General features: G+C 38.0%; 2 protein-coding genes across 2 annotated transcripts in view; one reads left to right on the top strand and one right to left on the bottom strand.

Moving 5' to 3' along the window:
- LOC107748497 (catenin beta-1) overlaps positions 1-3,867 on the top strand; it is a 21,853-nt gene extending 17,986 nt beyond the window's left edge. Inside the window, exons 14-16 of the mRNA XM_016563291.1 lie at positions 1,770-1,830; positions 2,675-2,900; positions 3,125-3,867. Coding sequence (XP_016418777.1) covers positions 1,770-1,830; positions 2,675-2,883 — 270 coding nt within the window. The 3' untranslated portion in view covers positions 2,884-2,900; positions 3,125-3,867. The remainder of the gene's footprint in view (positions 1-1,769; positions 1,831-2,674; positions 2,901-3,124) is intronic.
- LOC107749083 (serine/threonine-protein kinase ULK4-like) overlaps positions 3,228-14,991 on the bottom strand; it is a 39,731-nt gene continuing 27,967 nt past the window's right edge. The window contains exons 3-5 of the mRNA XM_016564134.1: positions 7,411-7,496; positions 4,066-4,164; positions 3,228-3,246 (exon numbers count right to left, since the gene is read on the bottom strand). Coding sequence (XP_016419620.1) covers positions 3,228-3,246; positions 4,066-4,164; positions 7,411-7,496 — 204 coding nt within the window. The remainder of the gene's footprint in view (positions 3,247-4,065; positions 4,165-7,410; positions 7,497-14,991) is intronic.

Here is a 14,991-nt window from a genome sequence, read left to right as displayed (position 1 = left end):
GAAGAGACTTTCAACCAGCATAACAAAAAATGTTTCTGAAGACAATCACCTATTGCACCTTTAACAGAGAGTGTTTAGTGCAGTCCACATGTTTACATATGTTTATTACATGGACTTTGAATTGCCTAAAGTAGTGTGGTAAAGCAACAGACTTGTTTTTATATTTCTGCAATCTAATTTTGTTTGTGTGATTTGTTACTGACTTTCATATTCATGTTTACATCAGGCTTATTTGTCAGTGCTTTATGTTGTCATAATTATTACATGCTTACAAGGTTGGAAGTTCAACAAATCAGTCAATATACTACTGTGATTGTAGTTGTTAAATAAAAATGTCATTCATATCAATTCATGCATCACCTAATTTCATCGTAACATATAGGCCTGGCCTACAGAAAAGAACATTTATGTTTAATCTATCTAATAGTGTTGGTCATACTATACAATGATTTATAGCTCATAAAGAGCTTAAAAAAATTATTGCATATTAAATCGCAATCGCAATATTGGTAAAAAAAATCGCAATTAGATTATTTTCCAAAATCGTTCAGCCCTAAATCTGTCTATTGACTATCACTTGGTGGCTTGTTTTTGTTCATTTTTCTATTTTGTTCTAATTATCATTCTGTCTCTCTGTTCATTGTCTTGATTTGCTGTTTGTTTTATCTATAGATTGTATGCTTGTTAAACATGATTGACAACATGCCGTATTTATTTTTTAATGCGTGCAAATTTCGGATGAGAATTTCAGACTCTGTGCAAGGACCTTTATACTTTCTTTTTTTTTTGAATTGAGAATTATGACCCTTTTGACCCTTTTTTACTTCCATTAAGTTGGTATTATATTTGCATATACTGAACTTTTAGTTTTGACATGTCTGACATGTCTCTCTCTGTCTTTCTCTGCAGTTGCTGTATTCTCCTATTGAGAACATCCAGCGTGTAGCTGCAGGAGTGCTGTGTGAGCTGGCTCAGGATAAGGAGGCAGCTGAGGCCATCGAGGCAGAAGGAGCCACGGCTCCTCTCACAGAGCTCCTCCACTCCAGAAACGAGGGAGTCGGTGAGTGTGTGTGCTCCACCTCTTAAGCAGCACGTGTGTGCGAGCTCAACCGCCATAGAATAATGCAGAAAGACATCAATTACATATAAATAATGGCAGCACACTGTGTCACTGCCTCCCGATGTCTCAACATAAAGTTGAGTTAAACTTCTACAGAATAAACACAGAGAAGCAAGTATGAATACAAAACACTATGCAGATTTGTTTTCCCAGCTATGCATGGATTTCCACTGGGGTGAGCAGGGCTGGCTTGAATGTTTTCTCAGTCACACTAACGTTGCTATCTCTCGCCCACAGCCACGTACGCTGCTGCAGTTCTGTTCCGCATGTCTGAGGATAAGCCCCAGGACTACAAGAAACGACTGTCTGTGGAGCTCACCAGCTCTCTGTTCAGAACTGAGCCCATGGCCTGGAACGAGGTAAGGGGGCTCATCTCTGCTAAATCCTGCAATCAACGCTGGCACAGAGCCCTGCTGTAGATTAAGCCTATAAATTCCCAGCGCATTACAGAATCGGTTATGGCAGATGTGGGTGTTATATTTGTGAATATACTGGGCAGGTGATTCTTTCTAACAAAGCATTATTGTTTTTATGAGCCTCAAGCACTCTGAAAGCATTAGCGGAACTGATTCGGTCCTGATATATGCAGCATTTGAGCCTGAAATGAGTGTGTCTCTTATGTATCTTTTTCTCGTGTGTCTGTTTGCAGACTGGAGATCTAGGGCTGGACATCGGTGCGCAGGGAGAGCCTCTGGGCTACAGGCAGGACGGTAAGTTCATCATTTTCACAAATGAGATCCGCTCTCAGCATCTGGGTGTGATACTCACTAATCCACTGCTTCATCAGCCTTCACCCACCAAACCTAGAGACACGCCTGGCGCTTTCCATTAAGACAGGGCACTAAATAAGGCCTGGAACTCTTTGAGGATTGAAAATGGTCTTTCATGCACCCCTCATGTTGTGAGACTTTCTCAAGAAATGAGATGTTAGGCATAATGTTAGATCTGACTGTTTCAATCACCATTCACTTGTTTTCCTTTTCTGTACAAAGAAAGAGTAGTGACTTCATTAATTCATGTCATTCTGCTTAACATATTTCGTGGTTTATGGAAGAAATCAGTCATATGAGTTTGTAATCTCATGAGCCTTAATTAATTTTCTCTTTTGGGATTCATCTCTTAAAATATTTCCCCCAGCCCTGATTTCAACAAATGGTCAGAAAAAAAGTGCTTAACCATCAGTCTGAATGTATAAATAATTCTGAAATAATTAAAATTACTAAATTGAATTCAATTTATATTTGCATTTGTTTATAATTTTGCATGTTTTTTCTCAATAGAGAGATATTACATAGAAAATGACCATTCTAGGTTAATTTTATTTTAGATAATCCATCCAAACAAACAAACAAAAAATAAAAAAGCTCTAATAGGGCACCATATTCCTAGAGAATGTCGAGTTCCAGTTGAGTTGGGTCAAACGCCTTGTGTTCTCTCTCTGGTCTTGTGGGTCTGAGGTTGTGCTATTGTGAACTGCCCGTTTAATATGCTCCCTCTAACGTACGTGTGTGTGTGTGGTCCCTCCACTTCCCATCCACTCCCCTCGTCCTCCAGACCCAAGCTACCGCTCCTTCCACTCCGGAGGTTACGGGCAGGATGCCATGGTCATGGATCCCATGATGGAGCACGAGATGGGCGGGCACCACCCGGGCCCAGATTACCCCGTAGATGGCCTGCCCGACCTCGGCCACGCCCAGGACCTGATCGACGGCCTCCCGCCGGGCGACAGCAATCAGCTGGCCTGGTTCGATACCGATCTGTAAATACAATGACTTTTTAGGTGAGGCACCAAGACGCCCGAACGTGCACTCGATGCGAATGGCCGGTTGTGTTTGGTCTGTGCTGACCGCACTGTGTGTAGGAGATTTGAAAGGCTGGAGTAAAGCACGCCGGTAGCAGAACTAATCTGAACTGCATCTGAATTCATTACAGTCCTGTATGTGCGTGTTTCTCCCCGTGAATGGGATTCTAATCTGTTTGTCCCCTCTTTTCTCTCTGCTGCAGCTGTATCGTCTGATCTGAATGAACCTGCATTGTGATTTTGGCCTGTAGAGTTGCTGAGCGGGCTCAAGAGCGTGGGCTAGTTTCTCTGAAAGTGCCTGACACACTAATACAAGCTGAGTTTCCTATGGGAACACATGGAAGTAAAACTTTTGTTCTGGTCTTGGTCGGTCAGAATTTGGTGTGATTGACAGAAGAAAGCCCAAAAAGCAAATCCTAAGATGGAATTTTCAACCTTAGCCTTGCCTGTACTTTTTATTACTTTTAATTTTTCAAAGGATATTTCAGTCTGTAATGGTACTTATCTAGCTTGCTTTATGGTACTCGTCTTTTATTTTGCAGAACTTTGTATTCCTTTCGACTGTCTCTCTTTCTCTCTCATAGTGTTGAGTTATAGTGGTAATGATCCATCAAGATTTTATCGAGTTTATGGTGTAGAACACTAATTAATCAGTTGAATTGTATTCTTATCAAATGTAACATTGTGTAGCTTTTGTATAAAACCAAGAATTGGAGAAGTCCAAATATCAGCTCTCTTGCTTTAAAGAAATCACAAATGTTCCAAAGGGTTTGCAATCAGTTGGGGCCAGTTTTCCCTTTTTGTTTTTTTCCCCCTGTCTTGATCTATTTTTTTGATGGTAGCTTTAGAAAGGTTTTGAAAAGAACCTCTAATTATTGTAGCCTGCAATTGTTGGTTGGAGACTTGGTAATGACCTGGCTAAACAATAAAATGGACTTTAAATTTATCTAATTGTGGACATTTTTATTCTTGGAATACACTAAATGTGATTTTAAATTAGCTTAAGTAGTGCAATCATTCTAGAATTACAGAGTACATTTTACAACCACCGTCACAAGAGTTCAATAGTCTCTTGCAAAATGCCACTTATAAATCACAGTAACAGATACAAAAGGAAAGTAACACATATATACATATTAAATACCAGGTGTGAAACTGTTCTGTGGATCTGAGTTCTGCTTGGGACCCGATGCCCTTCAGAATCTCTGCAGCTAGTGATTCCACTGCCATGTCTGATTGGGACCTGGAAGAAAAGTGGATGGAATACGCCACATGTGTTTTTGTGTCCCAAAACAGAAACAATGAAGTTAATTTCAACTTATGTGTGAAAAATCCGTTCACTTATGGCAAGTACACAATGCAAGTCTCAAGCTCATTGCCTTAAGTTGGTAACCAGAAGCCCTTGTCCGTCACAGTGGCCTATCTGGTGTGCACACTTGTGAGATGCTGCAAATGATTTTGTCCTGTCAGGTGTGTGTACATTGTCCTGATGAGCGACAGCGTATTAGAAAGTGACGGATCAGGAAGCAGGCGCAAAATAAGCATCAAGCTGTTCCCCAAGCACACTCTCATCCATATTTTCAGCTCTGTGCAAAGCAGTGTCCTCCATGTTGTTTTTTGACATCGTACAAAATGAACTTTGCTTTGACTGTGAAAATGCATTCTAAGGTGGAAAAACACAACAAGGCATCAATCTTCAGTCTTCTAGCATGGACTGACAGTAAGCTGAAGGACATCATAAAGAACTACATCAGCTTATGCTTGGAAATTGATACTTTTAACCTGTATATGAGAGAGTGTTTTTGTACCAGAATTGAACTAGATTATTTAAATACATTAGCTCATTGTCAAAAGTTATTCACAATGGTTGTTTACTTCATGAATATGGTAGTTAGAGAGCAGTGCCAAGCACAGACCTGCTTAAATAAGATAACAGCGCTGTCCACATACATTATTGATGCAAACACTGTGAATTTCACCCTAAATTAATTACTAATTTAAATATTTCTCCAAATGAAAACTGAGGTAACCTGAGCTAATTCAATTCCTTTAAGTGCCACTACTGAGCATGAATTATTTAAAAATCAAGTAGATAGATTTTTTTTCTGAGGTGTATTTATCATTGTCTGTCCGATATGCCGTAAAGCAAGAAACCATAAATTAGCAGAACAGAATTCGGTTGAAACTAATGCTGCATAGTTTTAGCAATATATATATAAATGTATTGCTCTACAACATGAAACCCACTCGACACATTTTACGAACATAATGTTAAGAAATGCCATGTTTTTGAAAACAAGCAGTTCCATTGCGAATTGAGTGGATCATGAAGTGAGTGTTCTATATTAGAAAGGCTGCCAGATCAGAATGCAAGTTTCCAATGTATTGTGGAGCAGATAATATCTTTGAAATCAAGCCCTATTTCTTTAAGCATCTATCTGCTGCTTTTTGCATTTAAAAAAATGCACTGATTAATTAAGCACAGGACCAGCAATGCGTCTTAAAGTAAAGGGCAAAATCAGTGCTAACCCTATTTAAAACTACAAGTGTGAAACTGTGTAACTAGGGTTAAAAGTGGCATTAACCTGGGGTTAAAAAGACTAATATAACATATCCAACGTCATCTGCATATACATTCAATGGTTTAATACAAGTAAGTGTTAGTTTACCCAAAAATGAAAATTCTGTTACTGTTGCACCAAGCCTATAGAAACGCAAATGAAAACTTTAACAATGTCTTTATGAACCTTTTTAAGCACTTTCATTGGAGAAACACAAATCTCTCAGGTTTTATTAAAGTAATCCAAATGAGTCGAGCAGTGTAATAAAAGTCTTCTGAGAGACACAATCACTTTACACAAAACCGATTTAATTTAGGCTTTTATTCACTTATAAATATTGATCAATACATACACGTAGAGTACATCAAACATAGTAAACAGAAGCTCAAATGTACTTGACGTGCATGAACAATCCTCACTGGTCAAGTAAGCACAGTTTAAGCTTCCATTTATATTTAACATGCTCTATTTATGTGCGCTGATCAGTGTTTATATTTGAATGCATTACTTTTACAAACTTTTCTTGTAAAATTTTGGGAGAATTGGGCTTTTAATGTAGCCTCTCAGGTTTCCGCTCCAACCTGATCTCATGACAAAAACGTACCTGTGGGAACGTTTTCGCAAAATGCGAAATACCTATTAATAAGTACATATCACTGCAGTTTCCAACAGAAATGAACACTAGAGGCAGTGAAACAGTGAGCACTTGTAATCGTTTTCTTACACAGTTATGATTACAGCTCCATGTTTTGCTTTTCGGACATAACAAGCTTGCTCGGTAGCTCAGCCAGCACGGAATTGGACTTAGTATGCAGAATCCTTAGGTACGAATCTTGTGAAAAACTCACAATGAAAGAGCTCAAAGATGAGAGGGGGGAAAAAAAGCTAAAACGGCATGATTGCGATTGCGTTTTTATGTCACAATCACTTTTGTTCATACTATTGGGTAGGTTAAGGTGCAGTGCAGATGGTACGTTATTTTAAAACGTCACGGAACTTTCGAGTTATAGCGCCACTCAATGGACATTTCAAGTTAGAACTGCGGTGACACGTACAAAACCAACGTCACATAAAACGTACCATATGTACGTTAATCTGTTCCGGAAAAAAATTAAATAAAAAAAGAACTCTTTTAGCGCCACTCAGTGGACATTTCACATCAAATATATCACGAAATGTACATGGCGCTACGTATTTTGCGTTTCGCTAAAAAGTTCCCACAGGTACGTTTTCGTCATGAGATTTTCACTTCATTTGTGATTCAAAGGTGAATGAAAGTCTTATGGAATGACACGTAAATGACAAGTTTTTATTTTTGGGTAAACAAACTCTTTAAGGTATTTTTTATTTTAAAAAGCAAAAAAAACAAAACTTGAGGAAAAAAATAGTTTATAAAACTTTATGCGCATGCGTCAACCACATATTCTATCAAATACAGTAGACTTTGAAAGGCCGTGCATTCGGCTTTAAATGTATATTGTGAAAAGCACTATGTATATAAATTAAACTTGAGGAAAGTCGAAACATTTTTTTGAAGTAACCAAAAATCGCACCTGGATTACTCTTAAAACTTAATTCAAAGGGCCTCCAGAGTGGAAAGCATTCTGGTGTTGTCATCATTCAGTTATGCATTGTTTTCAATAATTCGTCTCTGCTTTGCCAAGAACCTAATATTGCTGAAGCTTTGCCTCCCAAGCTTGGCTGGGCAACTTCAAAGGGATTCCTTCTCGTTTTAGCAGAAGGAAGAGGAGGGGGGTCCACAATAGGCCTGTATCAATCTGAGGGTGAGGCCCGAGCTCAAGGAAGCTCTCATCAGAGGCCTACGCCTCGGCCGGCAACATGAATGGATCAAAGATGAGGGTCGCATTAAGAGACTCGACCGGGGGCCCATGCGGTGCTGGATGAGGAGCCCGAGTCGATTAACTCACCTAGTAGGCAGCGCCAGTTTCTGCAGCACGTGAACCAGGATCTGCCCTTCCGAAGAACCCCAACAGGAGCTGCCAACCGCACTCATCTGTACAGGAAGAAGATGAAATGTACCTTAGGAAACAGGCTCACTGACGACACACTCTCGTACGATGTCAACCAGAAGCAGCGTGAAACCTATTTAGTCCCTTTAACGCGCTCCACGAGCTCGGCTCTATCATAACAGGCTGAAAATAGCATGAATGGTAACCCGTACGACACTCAAGTACTTTGCCGCTGATTTGACGTGTCTGTTTTTAGAATTAGCGGCTCTCCGCACATCAGCGTGACAGAGCCCATTACAATGTCATCTCGATGGCGTCTCACAGATGAGATGCTTCATCTGAGTGAATGAGGGTCAGTCTCTGATGAACAGCACAGGACAGACACTTCATCTTTTTAAGAGCTCTCGGTGAATCCTGCTGGCAGATGCACAACACACGCTGTGAAATCAGGAAGGCCGTTTGGAACTTTTTCCTTCATAACTCACGTACTGCTAAGAATCTACCTGCCATCTTTTGATAGTAAAAATATATACTGTATGTGGATAAAAAGTAACTAATAATAGACATCAGGAAAATGACTAGACCATAAAACTTAAATACAACAACACATATACACACACACAGCCATTTAAAAGTTTGGAGTCAGTAAATTTTTTTAACCAAAAATGGAAATGAAGCAATAAATCATGAAAGTGACATTTATAATGTTACGAAAGATGTTTTGTAATGCTTTTGTACGTTCTATCATCAAATAATGCTGAAAAAAGTACAACAAAATGATTCCACACAAATATAAAGCAGCACAACTGTTTTCAATAATAAGAAAGCAATAAATGTATAAATAAGAAAATCTCCCTCTAGTAACTTTGGGAAGTCTGATTCATTTTAGCGTTTATTTTGGCGATTTGTTTCAAGGTTAACAAAATGGTTCTTGCTTGTCAATCAAGTTTGAGCTTCAGTTTATGTTTACCATATTTGATGTGCTCAATGTATCAACGTTTTTTTTGTGAATAAAAGCATAAATTGATTTTGTTCATTATATAAAGTGATCGTGCTTCTTCTGAACTCTTGGATTTAAATGCTTGATTTATATGAATTCGTTTTACAATGTCATTATGAACTTTTTGGAGCATGAACGTTTTGGTTACATGGACTTTCTTTGGAGGGACAGAAATCTCATTTCATTAAAATATCTTCACTGTTTTGAAGATGAACGAAAAAGTTTGGTATGACATGAGGGTGAGTAAATCTTGCCAAAATGTTTATTTTTTGGGGGTGAACTAAGCCTTTAATTTATCAATTTAAAATCACATTTTCAGTTTCAGTTAAATAATCAGGGTGCTTTTATTCATTGTGCGCGTAAATGAATGTGTTCAGCTGAGGCTGGTGTCCTCATTTAAATCCTAACAGTTTTATGCAAGATAAATACTGCTCTGATTTCTTGTTATATAATGTGGAATTTACATAATGAAAATGTAGTTCTCTTAAAAAGCTTCAAACTACTTTTTCTAGAGTAGCTTGACTTTAGTCTAACTTAGCAAGTGATAAATGAGTCCATGCATTTAAAGGGTTAGTTCACCCAAAAATGAAAATTCTGTCATTAATTACTCACCCTCATGTCGCTCCAAACCTGTAAGACCTTTATTCATCTTTGGAAAACAAATTAAGATATTTTTGATGAAATCTGAGAGCTTTCTGACCCTCTGATCGGTAAAATGTGACATCAGTGGTTCAACTGTAATGTTATGAAGTTATGAAAATACTGGTTTGTATGCAAAGAAAACAAAAATACCGACTTCATTCAACATTCATTCAATTCAACAAGAAGGTCTTACGGGTTTGGAACGACATGAGGGTGAGTAATTAATAACAGAATTTTCATTTTTGGGTGAATTAACCCTTTAATCTGTTACCATTTTCCCCCTCAAAACCTAAATTGTGGAATATCACCAAATGGCATATTGGTGGTATTAAATGAAAACTATTTCTAAATATTAACCGACTAATATTAAAAGTATGAGGGGCAAAAATTGATCAGTTCATTGCCAGATATAGTAAAAAGGTAATTTTGGAAACTGTATGCAGGCCACAAAATACAGAAGCACACAGAGCTGAAACAGAACTATCATGTTCAGACACTACGCCGAAGTCCCCGAACAGACTGGGATCAACTGGCACTTCAGAAGTTCGTCCTTTTCTGTGTTTATGTCTCACACACTCTTTCATGCTGAGCCACATCTAAGCAAGGAGTCCACAGATTGTGACGGCACGTTCAGAAAATGCTCCCTTTACCTCCAAAACACACCAGGGTGACAGTCTGTGCACAAAAGCACTGTCTGAAGAACTAATGCTATCTGGAAAAACTCCTGTGACACTAAGGGACAAATCTGCTGATTTTTTTTTTTTTAGATGTCAAAGAATCTCTTCTTTGCTCTTAATGAAGAAATAAGAAATAGGGTTACACCCCTGAGTATGAGGAGGGGTCTGTAATAAGAAGGGTGGTGGGATCTTTATCACGTTTCTGAAAAGTCTGATGTCTTGTGCGAGAACACACACGCTTGTGCTCTTTATCTGTGATGTCATCACCCCAGCCCGCCTGCCCACCTCAATATGCAGCCGTTACTAGGCAACAGGGTTATGTACCCGGCTGAACACGTCATTTTATCCTTAGTTAATTTCCTTCATCCCCAATACACAAGGCATTACCTATTCACCCATTTAAAATGGACGTATCCAAATTTATGCTACATAATCACATGGTTAGCAACCAAACTGTTGTTAACTGACAGCTGCAGCTCTTCCAAGGGGCTTGACAGAGGGATAAGTATATGATAAGTGTATATTTATTTGAACAATATTACAAAATAATCATTCATCCAGTCATTAATTTACTTATACACGTGGCCACACATTTAGTGTCTAACATTAACACCTGGGGCTGGATTCACAAAACATTCTTTAAAAAAAGAATTATTTTTCTTATTTTTTAACTTAAGAAAAAAACGTATCTGGGTTATTTTCTTGGGTTATTTCAAATTGTTATATTTAAGCAATACAACAACACTAGCTACACATAATAAATAGTAGGACTAACAATGTGTATGAGTTTTCTGAAGTGACAGCGATGACTGATAATGTAAAAATGACAGGTCATGATTGTGTGTAACGCGACGTTTTACTGAATTCAAAATTCAGCAACAACTCTACAAAAACGTGCCTACACACAGGACGCGTTTACTGTAATAGAACGGACACACATACCGGAAGCATTCACTCGGAAGAGAGCACAAAAACAGCACAAAAATGAATGAAACCGATCGCTGCAGCTTGAGAGAGGCTCTTTAAAAGTAACTGTTCAAAAACACGGCACATTAAAAATGCAACACCGAGCCCAGTAAAGCTGGTCGCGACAAAAATGCTTATTATGATTATTAGGGTCTGCAGGTTATCTGCAGAAACCACAAAAAAAACAATCCTTGAAGTGTAAGTTTATCAGTGCGTCTTCAGCCATGTATTGAGTCAGATAAAGACTGCCATTTTTTACTTAAGAAAAAAAAAATTAAGATGTTCCTAAGAACATATTTGAGAACTTATTAAGAATTTTTCAAGAATTGCACTTAAGTACATACTTTGTGGAATTTACCTTAAGAAATTGTTTAACTTATTTCTTAAGGTTTTCGTGAATCCAGCCCCTGATGTTACAACCAGATGTTGAACTGAATGAAGCTGGATGATGGTATTATCATCTTCTGTAGAGCTGCTTTACAGCTGAATTGCATCTTGCAACACCAACACTGGTGCTAACCTGAATTCAATCAACACTGAACTGCCTTGAGCTGAAAAACAACATTGCTGCCTTTTTTAGCTGAATTGAAGTCATTTCAAATCGATGAACTTCACATTGTTATTGATCTGACCTGAACCAACTGGAACTGAACTGAACTAAACACTGGCTTGCTTAGTATGGGTCTGATAGACAATCATTTTAATAATTTATCAATATAACCACACTGACTCACACCATCGGATGAGAACAAAACTTGATGGCACTACCCACACTGAACTGACTTAAAGGGATGGTTCACCCAAAAATGAAAACTCTGTCATTAATTACTCACCCTTATGTAGTTCCAAACCCATAAGACCTTCGTTCATCTTCGGAACACAAATGAAGATATTTTTTATGAAATCCGAGAGTTTTCTGACCCTCCATAGACAGCAAGGGTACTACCATAGTTAAGGCACAGAAAGTTAGTAAGGGCATCGTTAAAACAGTCCATGTGACATCACTGGTTCTATAGTAATAAAGTTGACTTGATTTGACTATACTGTTATAAGAATCTAAATGATAAAATTTTAAGTCGCTTTGGATAAAAGTGTCTGCTAAATGACTGAATGCAAATGTAAATCTCACTTATTTACATTACTAGCTTTTAGAATACTTTTTGCCATATAAATATTAGCAACTGCATCAGATTGCTCAGTCTGGGTCTCTGAATAAAATTTAGGTGCTTTTCCTCCTCAAGTATGAGCTTCATATTCTCCTATACATATATGCAAACTTTTTTCTTGTAGTTATGCATACAGATCCAATAAACTGTAGCATTTCACAAAAATAGTTTTTTCCCCCCTATGAATATTATTACTATTTAATGACATGACTAACCAAAGTTAACTTTTTTTTTTTTTTTTCAAATTTAGTTTAACAGCTGTTCAAAATATACATTTTTTTTGTGATTGTGATTATGATTCTGTAATATTACTGTGGTATGACAACTGCAATCGCACGTTCTGGACTTGGCAAATGTCTATTGTCCATCTATTGCTTTTGTCATTGTTAAGCGTCCTTGAGCTTGGGAAAGGTGCTATATATAAATTAAACTTATTATTATTATTATTACTATACATGGTCTAGCCCTTTGCGACAAAAATATGGTGCACATATATGAATAATTTGCAGGCAGCAAAAAAAAGACGGCCAATGAGGTTTCTTCACTGTTGAGTTGATCAGCGCGTCTTCAAGCAAGAACCACCATACACTCAAAAGAAGAGAAGTGTCCTAAAGAAAATATTTGTGAACTTGAGAAATTTTCAAGAATTGGAGAAACATTCTTACAAACTTATCTAAAGATTTCATAATTTTGGTGAATTGGGCTCTAGAACCCGGCTTGTCAAATGTTTCAACATTGTGTAACGCTTTGAATAAAGCTTGTTTTGAAATATTTTTTTTAAATTACGTATTTTCTTCTAGACTCTTAATATTCCTTCTTTATACAACAAATGTTTTCCTCCTCCAGCCACACTTTATACCATTATCTTCAAGGCTTTATTATGTTTAATTATGATTTTTTTTATATATAGTATAGGCCAGCTGGAAACTAAGCTTTGTTCTGAGAAAATCTCTTCCTCCTGCCAGCAATTAATTTGAGAGAAGCCAGATGACTCACAAACGAGCTCTCCCTGGAAAGCCCTCAAATGTCCACCAGATAGCGGATGAGCAGAATGTTTTGGAACAGCCACCTAGAAGGAGCTACTTTAAATAGCTGCTGAAATTGTTTCTCAGCAGCTGATAGACTCACAGCCCCTCTGCGCAATTCAATGTGCCCAACATGCCCAGAGCAGTCTGACTCAATGCAAGACGTTATGTTGGCCTTCATTCCTCGGAGTTGGACACGGAATCTTGCAGCTCAGATGCAAAGGGTTGCAGTGTGACATGAACAATGAAAGCTGACAAGATATATTGAGTGAAAGACCGAGAAAGAGTAATCGAGACAGGGACAGTGGAAAAATATAACAAGATGGAGAGACGGAGGGAGTGAATCACATGTTATATGTGTGAGATCTAAACTCTACTGATGGCTTCAATCACTTCAGCTTTTTATGGCTGTCATCAGATTCAGGCAATAGTCAGTCTGGTCTAAAGGGGCATTCAGTCTGACGGCAATATGCAGCATGAAATAAAAGCCATTAACTTTAACTTTTCAAAAATTGGCAATTTAAAAAAGTACAAGTTAAGCTCAGTTGACAACAACTGTGGCATAAATGGTTATTTCCACAATAATTAATTTCCTCATATCCCTCTAAGTTACAGCAAAGCACTTACACTGTAAATGAATGGGGCCAATTTGTACACATTAAATTACTTTTTGTTTCAAAAGGTAAGCACAATACATGTACAATATGAATGTTAACATGGTTTTAATGTGAAAAAATCACTTACTACCCTTTCTCTGTAAAGTTATATCCAATTTTACATTTTAGTTGCCATGAAAACACAACATCAACCCTAAAATGATTGTAAAAATCAGCTTTACAGCTCAAATAATACACAGGTTTTTAACAAACTGCCCCTTTCACTTCCTTTATAAAGTTTTATATATATATTAGTGCTGGGCAATGATAATTTTTTTTTAAAATCGCGATTAATCATATGATTTTCTTTGATTAATCGCAATTAATCGCATTGTTATGCACAAAATTCAATAATTAATTCAAAAGTACTTTTTCATTTAAAAGTACTGCAATATGAACAAAAGTGCAATAACATTTTTTTTGCAAACACTTTAAACAAATAAGGTGCTTTTTTTTTTTTTTACCAAAGTATTCCTTTTACATAGCCTAGTAGCAGTTAAAATATTTCTTGCAAATCTCAACTTAAACATTAATGTAATTAAATTAAATTAAATTAAATATAAAACCAAAGCTATGTGTCACTGCCAGTGCATTAACGTTTTTTTATAGAAACTATTTTATAGTTTGTTATAGAAAAACAAGTTATGCTCTATTGTTATGGAGTCCAGAGCCTCATAACAGTAAGTATAACAGGCACCTTCCGAGTAAAGACCTGCACGATCGCGCGACCCAACACAGAGTGCGGCGCGGGACAACACTTGATGGGTGAGTGCGGGTGCGGGCGGGTAGAGACTCGTGTATGCGGGATGCGGGAGAATAAGGGTGTACTCACACTAGGCAATCTTAACCGTACCCGAGCGTGTTTGACCCCCAAAGCCCGGTTCGTTTGAATAGTGTGATCACTCGTTTAGCTGTCCCTGGCTCGGTTGGAAGAGGTGGGCCAGAGCGCGGTTCAGTTATATATAGATCAGTGAGTGTGAGCGCTAACCGCGCCGGAGCACAGAACTTCTGATACGTGCAGCATGATTGCGTGTACAGTTCTTAGCGGCAAAAGTGATAGATCTGTAAAGCAATATATTGTGAGAGGGACGTGTGTTACCGCGTCCCAAACGACTCAAAATAATAAAACACAAAGTTAACAAAACGATGCACTCCACTGTACTGAGCGAGAGCGCTTCTCTTCTGTCTTCACATGCTATCGGAAACTTCCTGTTTCCCACTTATGAAGTCGTTAGCGCTTCATGTGAGCGCTGCTGCTGTCTTAGGCCCACCCCATATGCTCTCTCATTGGTTGAGACGCGTGATGGCACCCATCCCAAGCCAGTAGCCTACTGATCAACATCCCACCCCTCCTGTGACCCATGGTTTGTCTGTGTGTATTCAGAGCCAGTGAGCAACGGACTTTCA

This window comes from Sinocyclocheilus rhinocerous, unplaced genomic scaffold (assembly GCF_001515625.1).
Source record: "Sinocyclocheilus rhinocerous isolate Xijiao unplaced genomic scaffold, SAMN03320098_v1.1 scaffold491, whole genome shotgun sequence".
In the NCBI taxonomy this organism is placed as follows: Eukaryota; Metazoa; Chordata; class Actinopteri; order Cypriniformes; family Cyprinidae; genus Sinocyclocheilus; species Sinocyclocheilus rhinocerous.
The sequence above is the reverse complement of the archived record's forward strand: the minus strand, read 5'-3'. Positions and strand labels throughout refer to the sequence as shown.